This window comes from Ceratina calcarata, unplaced genomic scaffold (assembly GCF_001652005.2).
Source record: "Ceratina calcarata isolate Rehan_Ccalc_2016 unplaced genomic scaffold, ASM165200v1 scaffold554.2, whole genome shotgun sequence".
Classification (NCBI taxonomy): domain Eukaryota; kingdom Metazoa; phylum Arthropoda; class Insecta; order Hymenoptera; family Apidae; genus Ceratina; species Ceratina calcarata.
This window is the reverse complement of record NW_017176727.1, coordinates 853049-866825: the sequence shown is the minus strand read 5'-3', so window position 1 is coordinate 866825 and position 13777 is coordinate 853049. Positions and strand designations below refer to the sequence as shown.

At 39.7% G+C, this 13777-nt stretch overlaps 1 protein-coding gene across 3 annotated transcripts; it reads right to left on the bottom strand.

Moving 5' to 3' along the window:
* Positions 1–10: 10 nt before the first annotated feature.
* On the bottom strand, positions 11–13771 carry LOC108629146 (LHFPL tetraspan subfamily member 2 protein). 3 transcript variants are annotated; one of them, XM_018031589.2, is made up of 5 exons: positions 10705–13771; positions 1380–1555; positions 908–1180; positions 691–804; positions 11–616 (listed from the first exon to the last, which is right to left on the bottom strand). In XM_018031589.2, exons 2-5 carry the CDS (start codon positions 1504–1506, stop codon positions 474–476), a joined length of 657 nt encoding a protein of 218 aa, XP_017887078.1. In that variant the 5' UTR covers positions 1507–1555; positions 10705–13771; the 3' UTR covers positions 11–473. The 3 variants fall into 3 exon arrangements, with proteins under 3 accessions (XP_017887078.1, XP_026672826.1, XP_026672825.1); XM_026817025.1 differs by lacking the exon at positions 10705–13771 and adding an exon at positions 2350–2433; XM_026817024.1 differs by lacking the exon at positions 10705–13771 and adding an exon at positions 1807–1881.
* Between the last annotated feature and the right edge of the window lie 6 nt (positions 13772–13777).

Genomic DNA, 13777 nt, shown 5'->3' with positions numbered 1-13777 from the left:
ATGAGAAATATTTTTTAAAAACATCCTCGATTTACTTCTTCCTCATACAGTAATGTATACATTACTTCTCTAATCATACCTTATTTTCTACGAGTATCGATTTAATGTACATTTATTTGTATAAAACAAAGTGTAGAATCATTAGCAAAGAATACAACGATCTTCGATGATCCTTACGTTTGTATACGTAGAAAACATTACGAAAAAATAATTGGCACGGAACAGATTTATCTCTGTGGTAAGTACTCGATCGAGCAAGAGTTCAATGACCCTTTGAACGGAGTCATCGATCTTGATCGTGCTTGCTAACGTCAAACTTGGTCCCATGATAAAGAATGATCTAGTTTCTTCTTGTCGCGTGTTTGACTGTGTCCAAGGAGAAAAGGGAAACCTCTGTCCTTCGAATATCTGCCTCTTTTTGATTTGTTCTCTCGGCGAATGAAAGCCGAAAAGTTTTAAAAATGTTCTTGCTGTCACGCGAGACAGATCAATGTCTTGCCTTCATTCATCTTGTCTTGAACTTTGTCGCTGGCCGTTGACTTTTCCGCTTGGCCGCTGATTACTGCGCAAACGAACGTCAGTACGACCCCTATGACGGCACTATAGAAAGCCCAACCTAAATAAAAACTATTCTCAACATCTGTCTTTCCATTTTATACATTCCTGTATTCGTATTAGAATTCGTATTACCTAAAGTACAATCAGCTAGGTAGAAAGCGTCAGCTTCTGGTCCACAGATCCTCTGAACTCTCTCTGCTCCCCAGCCAGCGGGATACAAGATCATTCCCAGCAAATAAAATATTCCTGGTTGATATAAAGAAAATTTGATAATAAGCAAATTAATTAAAGTATAAAAATGAATTACGAATTACTAAAAGACTGGAAGTGCGTATATTGAAAGAATTACCAGCAATTACTTGTGCCACACCAGCTAAGTTGAAGATGCTCTTTCTGCCGATGCTTTGTATGCAGCAACCGATCAAAGCTGCTAGCACGGTCATCGCCATGATCGCCAAGCCAAGAGACAGAAAGAAATAAGAAGCTTTCCAGCAGCCTGGGAACACACTGGAATCCGTGGCGAAGCCATCCACGTTGAAATTCGCGCAGTGGGTCTTACCGTGCAATCTGATGCAACGATTGAAGATTCCGACTGTTGGGACATAGGAGTCGGATCCATTTTCTGACAAGAAAGTTTATATGCGAGTTCATAACGAGGACAAACATCATCAATTTTATATTGCTTTTTTAAAGTAGTTTTTCATAGTCATCGATAAGTCAGCAACGCCGAAAGCTTCGTTCAATGCCCTCTTAAATATAATCTGAATCTTAAATCGGGCGATAATACTGTCATCACGGATTAAGCAAGAGAAAATAATTACTCGTGTCCCTCGTCTGCGGTCCGATGAGCCATTTGGGTGTGATGAGGCCTGATAAAACTGCCATTAATGCTACCAGGGACATCAGCGTCCATAGCAAGCTACGACCAGTGATTATCACATAGCACATGCTGCCGTCCAATTGTGGGTTTATGCCATCCTTCGAGCTGCGACCTCTCCTTAAAACAATTTTCGTTCAATTATACAACTAGCATAATTCATTTCGTGTTTATTAATGCGAACCATGATTAGTGTTATGCGAATGCGAAATAATTTTAATGTACATTCGCTATATGAATTTTTGTTGTATCGCCAGTTGAAACAAGATGGTCTGTGAAGGCGTAACTTATCGGACGACTTTAGGGTCAATGATTCGTCAATTAAACGCAGAGAGCTTTCGGACACTCGCACGAAAATACATGCCACTCACATATATTTCGAGGAAGCTGTCCTTCCTGCGAACCAGCGGCCAAGCATTTGAATTAAGGTCGTAAGCTTGACTTGTTCCCTCTTCTCCCCTTACCGGTTTCGATTTTTTATTCCGATTTCGTGAGAATCGTAAACTCGTGCTCAGTAACAAAGCATTCCTTTCTTTCGGCCGGTCATAAAACAAACGCCGCATTTTCATGCCGTGCCGATTCGAATCAACCCGGCTTCGATCGGAGAATGATACTCTTAAAATTCTCGTTCCGCGTTTCGGTTTTTTAACTCAGTTTTAACTTAACTCGTCGAGGAAATTGCACTATTAATTTATTAATTATTATATTTCATTCGTTGATGGAAGTGTATTCTTCATTAATTTTAATATTTTTCAGTAGTACAATTATAGCAATAATAATTGGAATATTTTATAAAAAATGACGATTTATTCATTTACATATGCATTTTACCTAATGAAATCTCTATGTGTTTCGATGAACGGAAGAACTAAACTGAAAGATCGATCGAAAGTTGCCCCACCCTCAAAACTGACCTATTTCGCCTTCTAACTTTAGATCGGTCTACGTTCGGGACCTCGTGGATGATTTAGTGGGCGGTGGCCCTTCATTGTTGAACATGCGTGTTTCTCGAGATTTTTGATCCCCTTTAAACTTTAACTTCATCGGTTTTATTCCTCCATCCCAGATGAGCGCTTCTCTTTGATGTTGCCGCGGCGCGATGTGGCGAATCGGTTGGCCATTACATGCCAGTACGATATAGACTTCGACTCTATCCTATTTATAAATCGTAAAACAAGCGGAGTTTTGTTAAATTTTTATTTAACCATGAGATCAATTTACACATACGTACGTGTATACAAACTTTTTGGAATAGAAAAGAAACGTGTCATAATATTAATCTTACAATATAATTCTGATTTTTGCATGAAAAGACTAACTGTATTTGTGGTTTTATAAGCAATAGTGTCACATCTGATGATGGTAGCAATATTGAAATGGAAGGGACGCTGAACAATAATACCGTCCCTCTCGAGAATGTATGTGGGGAGAACGGGGCTGTGATGTTTAATTAAATTTCTCCATGTACATCTGCCGGCGGTCTTATTTTTACCATTTCTTATGCGGGACCTCCTCGAGAACCACTCGAACGAACCCCGGTTTACTTAGGATCGTCTCTTAATCGCTGTTTGTATTTATACTGTCTCCCGAGTTTCGCGTTGGAATTAACGAATCTCTGACATCGCACTGGAAAGGAGCATCGTGATTCACTCGCGGTTTCCCCAGAAAATTTCTGATCTCGCGGACAGACAAATAGAAACAATCTTGCCTTGAGAACGAACATATGTCGTTGCTTTAAGAAGACACGCGTCACTCGCACGATTTTTTTGTTATCAAGTGCCTCGTCTTTAACTACCGAAACGCTTAACACCCGTCACGTGACGGTAATAAGACCGTCGTTAGAGTCACTCATTCACGACGAACGCCTGACCAGGTAAGACTGTTCAAAGATCACGTGTCGCCGTTCGACGGACAGCCAAGTCAATCTTCTTTTTTTTCCATTTTAATCGAAGCGTTCATTGTTGGAGCCTGCCACGCCTTGGCGGTGTTCAGTAGAGGCCCCATTGTTTCGCCGTACGTGAGGCTCCCTACTGAATTAATTTTCAGTGTTTAATTCGTTGACAGAGAGCTGATTAAAGTAACAATATCGATGGCTCAAGGGAAAACATGATAATATAAAAAGATTCCAGAATTAACCATTTCTCTTAAACTGAACGTAAAATAAAAGTTTAAATAAAAACTATAAGAAGTGTAGCAATAGAAAGATATACATTGCTGAGTTGAATCAAGACGAAACAGGACGGAAGATAGAGTCAATGTAAAAGAATAAGAATGAGATTTCCGCGTTTCACGTTTCGCAAACTTCTTTCTCGACACGCGCATCGCGGAATGCGATATCTATCCTCTTCCTCTCTCCTGGTGGCCCCTGGACAAGAGGCTACGACCATTAGTCATCCAGCAATGGGTCCTCTGTCCGGCAGCTCGTTATCAAAAGGGCGTAAGTCGACGGCTAGCGTGAACTCCACACTCGTAAATTCAAATCACACGTTTCCGGTTAGCGGCCTGTTGCTTCGCGAGACTCCTTCGCTATATTAACGCGCGAACAGGATTTATTTTAAATACGTTCATGAAAATTTCACTTTCCACCTCTCTAATTCTTATATTCCTCTCAAAGCTCAATTTGGAATTTACGTGACAGAAAGTAGCCAACGCCATAATCTAAAACAATTGGCGTATGATTACAGAAACACGAGATACCTACTCGTTGCATAATCTAACAGCGATGCAGGCCATCTGCAAAGCAGCTGTTGGACAGGTGCTCCTTTACTTCTTCAGCCTCTTGTTTTCGTCCCCACATTCTATCCAGAGATCCTCCCAGGCTCACCTTCCTCTTCTTTTTCTTCTACTTCTTTTTATCTCTTACCTGCCTCCTCGTTCCATACATACCGTCGATTTTATCCGACGATAATTTATCGTGATTCCAGCCAATCGTGGCCGATTAAATATTTTGGAAAACGGTTTCACGAAACCCTCCCATAATTCTTTTGCGAGTATCTTACCGTTTCTATCCTTGTAGAAACTTTATATGTAATCTATGTAACTTTAATTTTTTTTTAAAGAAATCCCTTTTCTCATTGTTTTTTAAGAGGAGAATAAGGTGGATGTTTTATATACGAGACCCGTCGTTCGGTTCGCATTTAATTCGAAGGTTCCGTCGACGGCGGATTACCAGACTGAATCCCCTTTTGTTCACAGGCAAATTTACAATTTCGTAGAACGATTTGCGTTCCAGGAACAGCCACGCCTATCTCCATGAATCTCTTTCGAAAGGGTTCCAGCATTCCACGTTGGACTCTTTATAAAAACGTGGGAAGTGTTGTTGTATAGTATTGTAACGTTTTCGTCATTTTTGCCAGTTATTTTGCCGTTAATTCGCGATGGAGGATCTTGACTCCCCCATACTGTGTTAAATCATGCTGTTCGATTTAGCTTCGACTGATCATGAAGAATAAGTGGTCGTTGCATAATTCACGTGCCAGCCGTTCGCGTGCGAATAAGTTCTCGGATGTTCGACGGCCAAATATAAAGGGTTAAAGATTAACGATCGACGCGTATCAGGACCGGTCAGCAGGAAGCGCATGGCTCAACGGAATTACTTCCGAGGTGGAATCCTATTTACGACGTACCCGATGATAACAGTTCAATGCAAGGCGCCTCGGCGGCATGGCAACGGAACAACCACGGGGGATAATTAAGGTACCACGAGCAAGACGACCGTCTTAACGGTGATTTCCAAGCGCATCTAGCTAGGCCGGGCAATTAAGATAATCGCCGATCTCGCGCATCGGCTATACGCGTCGCGTCCGTCCCTCCATCCTCCCCGTGGACAGCGTATCGATGCCTTAGCTGGAATTCTACCCAACTTTTTTATCCAGTTTGATTTTTCCTGACTACCGTCGTTGTTAATTTACGGGAAAGTTAGTCGGATAGATCAGAGATTAACCCTTTATAATGAGGCACGACGGTTAAAAGAAAAAGATTCATCTATGTGTTTGAATTTCTAGATTTTGCGATCCACGTGTTGTAGATATTATGGGTTAAAAATCTTTTTATTTCTTTAATTATTCTTACGTTGACCTAAATACGTGCAAATGATACATTATAATCAATCACAATCTCTTCCCTGATAAACAAGTGCAATTGTGGAGAATTAAAATGTCAAGCATTCTATCAGTGTTTCCCTTTCGATCATTCCTGATTAACTTTCTACTCATGTTAAGGTTCTTTTAAAACAGTCGACGGAACACGTTCGGTGGGAGATGTTTAGCTCGAATAAAGAAGCCGTGCACGCATCTACTTTCCTCGTGGTCCGACGCTTTTCATTCCCTCGCGCGCCCGGTTCTACCGTCTTTTCTGCCCTCCCTTCTTTCCTTCTTCTCTTCTCTCTTCCATTTGTTCCTGCTAGTCCCGGCTGGTTCGAGAGGCCAGCATAGCCAGTCGCTGTGTCATCGAGCCTCGATACATCATAAATATAAATTGGTTTCTAGATACGTGTTGGTACAAATGGAACTGCGTGCACACGCGTGTTCGCGAAAGCCGTCGTTGGCATAAATACGCGGCGTTGCTTGTGCCACGCCATGGCTGCCTATGGTATCGAGAACCTTAATGCCAAACGTGCACGCGGAAAATGACGAATGAATTGCACGACGAATTTAGCGGCGTTCAATTTGCCCGGTCAGCTCGTTATTTTTCATTAACCACTCCCTTCATCAATATTCACGTGCGTACATCATATGAATCGCGGGGCAAAAGTTTGAAGTCGATATATTATGCCAAGAGAAATTTAAGAAACCAGCCTTCAAGGTTTGAGTCATCGAGACCCAATTGCAACGATGGCAGTTGTGCAAGTGGGTATATTTCCTGAAGATCGCGATACGACCGTCTGCGCAAAGTGCTATGAACTCAGCTTCTGATAAATCGAAATGAAATGCGTGATAAGCTCTGCTATTTGCATCCCGGAGAAATGTCAGAAAAAGTGTTCTCGAGCTGCTCCATTTTATCGAAGCAATTGTAAAAATTGTACGAAAAGGGACCTCGAACGTGAGCTCGTTCTATCCCTGGCTTCCACCGGGATATCTAACTTCTTATTCCTGGGGAACGCATTAACAAGCAACTGCGAATCCATTCGAGATCGGTGAAATTGCCACAGGGGCCTCGTTTTCTCGGTAGAAGTGTCCGACAACGCAGCTCGCATCGGTGCAGCCGGTCGGAAGATTAAAATGCACCGTGCATTCGCTTCCCGAACGGCATGCATGCCCGTCGCCATAGCCGCGGCTACAAATATAATCCTCGCCAGAAGTCACTCTCGATTTCTCGAATCACATCTTTCCAACGTATTCATTTAATCTTTCAACCGTTCGTAACTACGAACATAAAAATTTACAATCACAATATACAAACACTGCAGACTATTTTAACACATACAGCCTATACAATGAGTCACAGTAGAGTAGTTCGCGTTAGATTGTGACGTACATGTAGAATTAGTCAGACCATTGAAAGCAACGAGAGTACATGAAGCTTTAGGAATTTCTATAGTTCTTTTTTGTGCTGAGAGCCATGAACAACAGTTAATCTCATCTTGCATTGTTAGTTTATACGATGAGAAATTTCACGGAAAAACAAGTTTTACATTATTTAATGCAATATTCATCAAATTGCTGTTACAAAATTATAGAAGAATTCTGTACTGTATTTTTATAAAGGCACGAGAAGTCGACGATTAATAGTAGTAGAATTATTAACGAGGCGACTGATTTATCGGACTGGTCAATTAGCGACCTAATTGAAGTATCGTCTCGCGCGTTAATTAAGCGTTATCGTGGAAATCCATTTACGTGTGACCCAGTTTATAACCGGCGCGACGGGTGACGTGCCTACCTGTCGACAAAAATGGGAGAACTCTTCCTTTGTTCGCGCAGTTTCTCGCGTACGTAGTCGCCCGCATTCCTTCGTTAGCTACACGCGCAGGGAAAAAAGCAGTCAGAGCCCCGTTCTCGAAAGAAGAAAAAGAAGCGGAAAGTAAAGGTGAATTTACTGGTGAGCGCAAACCGTAATATAGTCAAGCTTGCGGGTTCAAAGCAAAGACTGGCGTACGAAGACACGAGTCGATTCACGCTTTGAAGCGTGGACGGGGGAGTTGCAGCGAACAGCTCTCGACACTCGCAATCATTTTCCACCGTACTTTTACTGCCTGTCCACGCGGAGCCTGTTGGCAATATTCCCGAAAGTTGACATCCAACGAGACACGTAGAAGGTAATAATTTAAATGCAAGCTCTTTTAATCGTGTTTGAAGGTTTTCAATTAATTTATATTAGTAAAAATAGATTCAAGTGCTGGATCAAGGAATTAAATATACTGCTGGTTGGTACGTGTCTTTTTAGAGATGAAGCTGCGTTTGATTTCTCAAAATGATTATAGATCTTGCTACTATATATACATAAGTCTAAAATATCTTCCATTGTTCGTTTAAACTCGACTAAATATGGTGTGACATAAAATCTCCCATCAATTCGACGCAGATGTTAGTAAAGGTGGATCGGAATTTTCAGTCTAAAATCCCTTCAAGAATTCAAACCCTCGTAAACCCTTCAAATCTCCTAATAAAGTTTCCCCTACATTTATACTTGTTCCACTACATGTGTTATGTATGTATACTACTATATCTGTCGTTTATCTCCCGAGTCGCAAGCTATTGTCATTGTCATTCGAATGGGAGACGTGTGAACCTCAGTTGTCGTATACTCGAAGACACATTCGATCGGCGCGGTACATACAGTACCCCCTTGCGTACATACATTTATTGGTGACGCATCTTTGGTGTACACACGGAAGCCGGTTCGATTATGCGCGCGCGTATGTGTGCATACGTGATTACGCACGCGTATACGCGAACATTGAAGAGCGCGTATCCTTGGTGCGAGGGTGATATCGAAATACTATCGCTTCCCACGCGAGTAGGAGCCTCGATTCTGTCTGGCCGACGCGACATAACGCGACGCGATGCAGCGTCCGCGCGATCGCCTGTGTTCACGTGCGTGCGTAAAAGACGCCTTATTGGGAAACTTTAATGGCTAGACCACGGTCACAAAGCGTACGCCCCGAGCATACTTTATCGCTGCCTTTGACCATATTTGCCCCGCGATTCATATCGTGACACCTGGGGGTGATTCGGTAACGAGTCACCTTTCTGAACATTTTCAACACGTTCCGATCGACTTTAACAATTTCTATTTAAGAATCCTCTTATCTTAACTTCTCCGCAGTATGAAGTTAAGTAATGAAGTGACGAAGAATGCGCGAGATATAGCGTGAACTACTTACACATTTTAGATATCTTGTTACTGAATCGTTTAATATAACAATTTGTATCTAATCTAAATTCTAGTCTCTAATTTTCCCGATGCAGTTAATTAATTTTTCATATTTTTATTATATCGCTCTAAATATTTGATTTAAAAGAAAGAGTCGACACGGACTGATGTCTTACACACTAATCAGATATATCGTTCAGCAGAATAGTTAAAGATTTTCTCTTTTTCGCTTATGAATTCGATGTTTCAACATATTAAACGAATCGCGAGAACTCCGTGAGAATCCTCGCGTCAATCGGGGCGTTACTACATCGTAGAAATACCATCGCGGACCGTTTCGTTCGACACGTAATAACTGTCATAGGCGTTCGCAATGTAGTATGCACTGAATGCTGTCATGAGGCCATGTTTCCGATGGGCCAGAACCATACGTGGTTTACCAAATCGTAACCAGATCTTCGAGTTTCGAGGTTTACGACTGCGTGGCCAGTCGCAGGAACGCACGTCTGCTAAGTGAAAAACTTGCGGAAATGTTAAAAATGAAATATTTCACCAAATCTTTTATTCATCAGTTTGTCCTGTTTTAGTCTTCGTCTCTTTGAATCTCGGACAATATTATATTAAAAAGTCATCTACGTTTAATACATTTAACACTATCAATTTAATATGTATGTCTTTATTTAACAGAAATAGTTATTACCATTAGCAGGATAAAATTTGTGAATAGCTTTATGTACGCGTAATGTGAATTAAAAACATTACATGAACCGTACAACGTGTGATCGTAAAATGTTATCATTTTTCTTAATGGGCATTCAAGAAATAAAGATTCGGCGAGAATATTATGCTAGTTTCGGCACAGTATTTGACACCATTACGCGAAACATGCTTTTGCTATCTCGTTTCATTGCGAACTGTCCAAACGCTTATTGAGCATATTTCGTCCCGTCATTTGGATAATTTAAAAAAATAATACGTCAGAAAGAGGGAGACAAGCAGACGGACAAAAAATGAATAGCCAAGCGGAACAACCATTAATTAATCGTTGTCCTATCGCTTTCGTTTAAGCCTCATTCGTTCCAATTTAACGGTCTGTGCTCTCCGTTAAAACAAATTCGACGAGAAAGGCGAGACGACACAACGGCTGTACGTATCCGAAAATCTGGCTTCCCATCGTCTTTTTTTTATGAATCGCGATCGGAAAACGATATTATCGTGTCGTGAGCTGGACGCGGACCCGTATACGCGCGATTGGACAAAAGCGACGAAAAGAAAAGAACCGAAACCACCCCGTAATGCATAATTCATGGTGGTGGGTCCGGCTTCACGGCACACCCCGTTGCCTCACGATGTAAACAGTCGTAACTTGAATGCAATTGCTCTGAGCTGATTCACGTGTGCGGTAGAAAGGATTATAATCACAAAGACGTTCGCATCGGCGCAATTCGCGATGCATTAATTTCGCGTTTCTCGATCCTTCTCACTTCCATGCACTAAAATGTTCAAAGTCTGTGCATCGATCGATCGGCTATATTTTCTCTCTCTGCTACCGGTAGCTAATTGCTATCATTAAAACAATCTTTTACAGCTCATTGAGAAAGACATTAACAATAAGTAAAAGATTACCAAAAGTATTTCAAAGTGTCTGCTTCAGTTCATAATATTAAGTTCTGTCTAATTGTGTTTCACATTCATTCACATTGAATTGCCTCCGAATCAAAGTAAATCGCATTCGCATTATAAAGGATCGCGCGTGACATTCCAGATGTGACTATCAATGTGATAGTTGCATCGCAAACTGCTGGTTCCGGTGTTCGTTTTTAACTCGATAGTCGATAATTCTCTTTGACGAGAGACGAAAAAAGACAACGAGGAGATATTCAATCAATGTATGAAATTCATTCAGTCATAAATATCGTACGAAAAATCAGAAGAAATAAAAATTTTTCACCCACCTTGGATCGTCTCCTCGAACGTTCAAAACTTGACGGCGAAAACTCTTCACTTGAAATGCTTGAAATTACCGAACGAGTAACAAGTAAAATCGGTCGTGCGTGATCGAGAACGGAACTGTCAAGCGAGTGTTTCTCGACGCGCTTGCTTCCTGGACGCGTGGTTGCCCGGTCAAAGCGCCGTGTTGAACTGAAGCCACAGAATAAGTAAAACAGAATAAGTAAAAAGTTATTCTGTGCTTCAGTCGGCCCGACCGCCGTTGTAGAGGAAGAGAGGGGCGTGAAGATATAAAAAGCTGACCGCGCGCAGCTTCAGTGCTTCAGTCGGCCGACTGCCGTTACAAAGAAAGGTAGGGTGTACACCTGTCGTCTTATAAGAGCTTATTCATTCATTCATCAACCCTTTATTCCCTCTTTATTTCTTTATTATGCTTTCAAGTATTCTCTGTAGCTCAGAATAAAAATTGGCCATACTCAGCGACTGTCGATCTTAATACTTAGCTTTTAAGCTCTTATAGATTGTAATTACGATAATTGATTTCGATAAAATTAAAAATACAGAAAGAGAGATGTATGATATAATTCTTATAGAGAATAAGGGTGTTATGTACTTCATCCTTTGAAATAAACAACTGAATCGAGGATTCTTCGATGATTTATGAAAGTTTTTGATTTATTTGGCTTTGTACAGATTTGCTACAAATTTTTTATTATCAATAATAATAATAATACCGTCGTACACTTGTAATCATCATAAAGGTATTAAGTCTGCATCTTTCTTTTTCCTTGCCTGACATACATTCTTTGCTTTATCGTACACAACGAATGAAAAGTTATTCTCATTCGCAATGGACTTCAAGTTACATGAGCTAAATGTCGTTATTTACTGGAAATTTGTTATCTATCATTTGATCGATAGCCGAGAAAGGGAGAGGGACTTACATTACGCATTTGCACCAGAAAATATGTGAAAAGATTGATGAGCGAGTATGAGGTTCTTAAGTAAAAACGAAACGGAAAAAGATTATGTAGATATATGAAATACGATCGTCTCCCTTCGTTTCGTCCAGCACAGACAATAGTAGTTTTCCTTAATTAAGCTTTGGAATAACCGCCTTATTTAGGTACAACAACTTTACGATAGTTTAGTACGCGATTGTTTATCGCGGAAAGCACAATCGACGATATACACTATACATCCATACAAAGCTTTTTTTTTTGTTTCCTTTCCCTTGCGCGATACTCAAGCTTACAACTGATCCTTATCTTTCCACGTGTACTGTACTTGCGTCGCGTTATAAAAATTCTCCATAAATACTGTATCGTAGTTGGCAAAGTAGTTAGAAATGTATCACCTACGGCTAATAGTCTTACCTCTAAACGAATTTATACTGCGAATTATATTATCTTTTGTTTGTATGTATACATATATGTATAAACGTAGTACAGACGAGATTGATCAATTGTCCATTACATTATCATTATTATTATTATTATTATATATATATATATAAATATTTTTATATATCTATATATATATAATATAATAGTATCTTGACTATATGTTTTAAAGTTGTGTGAAATGTACAACGTATCGTTGCCAATGAATCGTATGCTACATCGCCTTCACTTACTTAATCCTTCTGTATTTTATACAAGATAAGATGCTGCTTTCTAAGCGTCAGCGAAAATTATTATTAAATATAAATTATTTTTTTCTCGCACGGTTCGAGTCAATCGAACCTTTCCGCACTTAATAAAAGAGAAACTGCTAATTCAACCAACCGATAAGATCTCCCTACGTCCCTTTCCTGAATTTATACGTCACCGTTCAAACGCGTAAAATTACACAATACCATTAACGATCAATATATGCATATCTATATATAGAATGTTTATGTATACATGTATGTATATCATATCTTACCGGTAATCATCGTATCTCGTCAACATCGATGCAAAATAAATCACAATCATTTTTCTTTTCCTTTCTTTTACGCGTAAAATTGGCAACCGTAATCCTCATTGCAACAGTACATCAACCTTCTTTAAACGCTCAAAAATATGGATCCTCTCACTCGTTCGATGAACTACATCGTTCTTATAATCTTACAATTAGAATAGAGTATTTTGGTTTCCGACACTTCATTGATAAGTAAAACACTTTACATGAATTATCGCTTTGAATTGCATTCGCGATGCGATGGAAGATCACTTTGGGAACGTGGAAAACACCTGCCCGTTTTACTCTCGTTGTAATATATAAGCGCGACTCTAGTCTAACCGACAAACACACGAAAGCACTTAACAAATCGCTCATTTGCTGCAACACTAGCTAGTCACGCACGCAAAGAAAGAAAGAGAACGAATTTGATCGAGTTCGTGATGTAATATGTTTGTTTCATAAAATATAATAAGGAAAGTTAGGACATTGTTGAGCACATTTCCTAGCGAAGCGTGATTTTTAACTTGTGTCGCAGTTATGGAAATGAGTGAAGTGTTCGAAATGAAAATTTTGCTCCGTTTTGTGGCGCTAACATTATCATGGAATGTGCCGAAAAGGAAACACTTCCTCTATCTAGTATAGACATCGATCAATAATCTTCAATCGACGATGATTTAGCTGGTGTGCGTAATTTTTTCTTATATCCACACATTCCTTAACTATCCTACTTGAACCCTTCGTACTTCGTTGAATTCTGTTTAAAGATCAAAGAATCGGAAAAAAATATGCAGTTACATACACTTTGTAAATTTTCATTATTTTTATTTATAACAATGAAACAAAGTGGAAGTGTGCCTGGCGTTGAAAGGAAAAATGTATTGTATGGTTCGACGAAAATATTTTTAATGTACAACAAACTTAAATTTCTAGTTTAGACTCTTCCGTAATAAATAAAAAATGATTTCTGGCTGACGATTCCTAGAATCATCTGACGAAAGCTATATATTTTTCAATACTTTTCAAATAAATATGTGTTATCGAATTTAAGTTTCCATTTAACGTAAAACAATTCTTTTCATTTGCTTTATATAAAAAAAAAGTATTAAATACTCTTTGATAATGAAAAAAGAA

Bases quoted from the DNA above. Each gene is read 5' to 3' on its own strand.
- LOC108629146 (XM_026817024.1), bottom strand. From the start codon at position 1,853: ATGCTTGGCCGCTGGTTCGCAGGAAGGACAGCTTCCTCGAAATATAT. The intron at 1,181-1,379 runs GTAATTATTTTC...CTTTCTTGTCAG, and splicing joins ACCGCAGACGAGGGACACGA to AAAATGGATCCGACTCCTAT. The intron at 805-907 runs GTAATTCTTTCA...TATATCAACCAG, and splicing joins TGTGGCACAAGTAATTGCTG to GAATATTTTATTTGCTGGGA.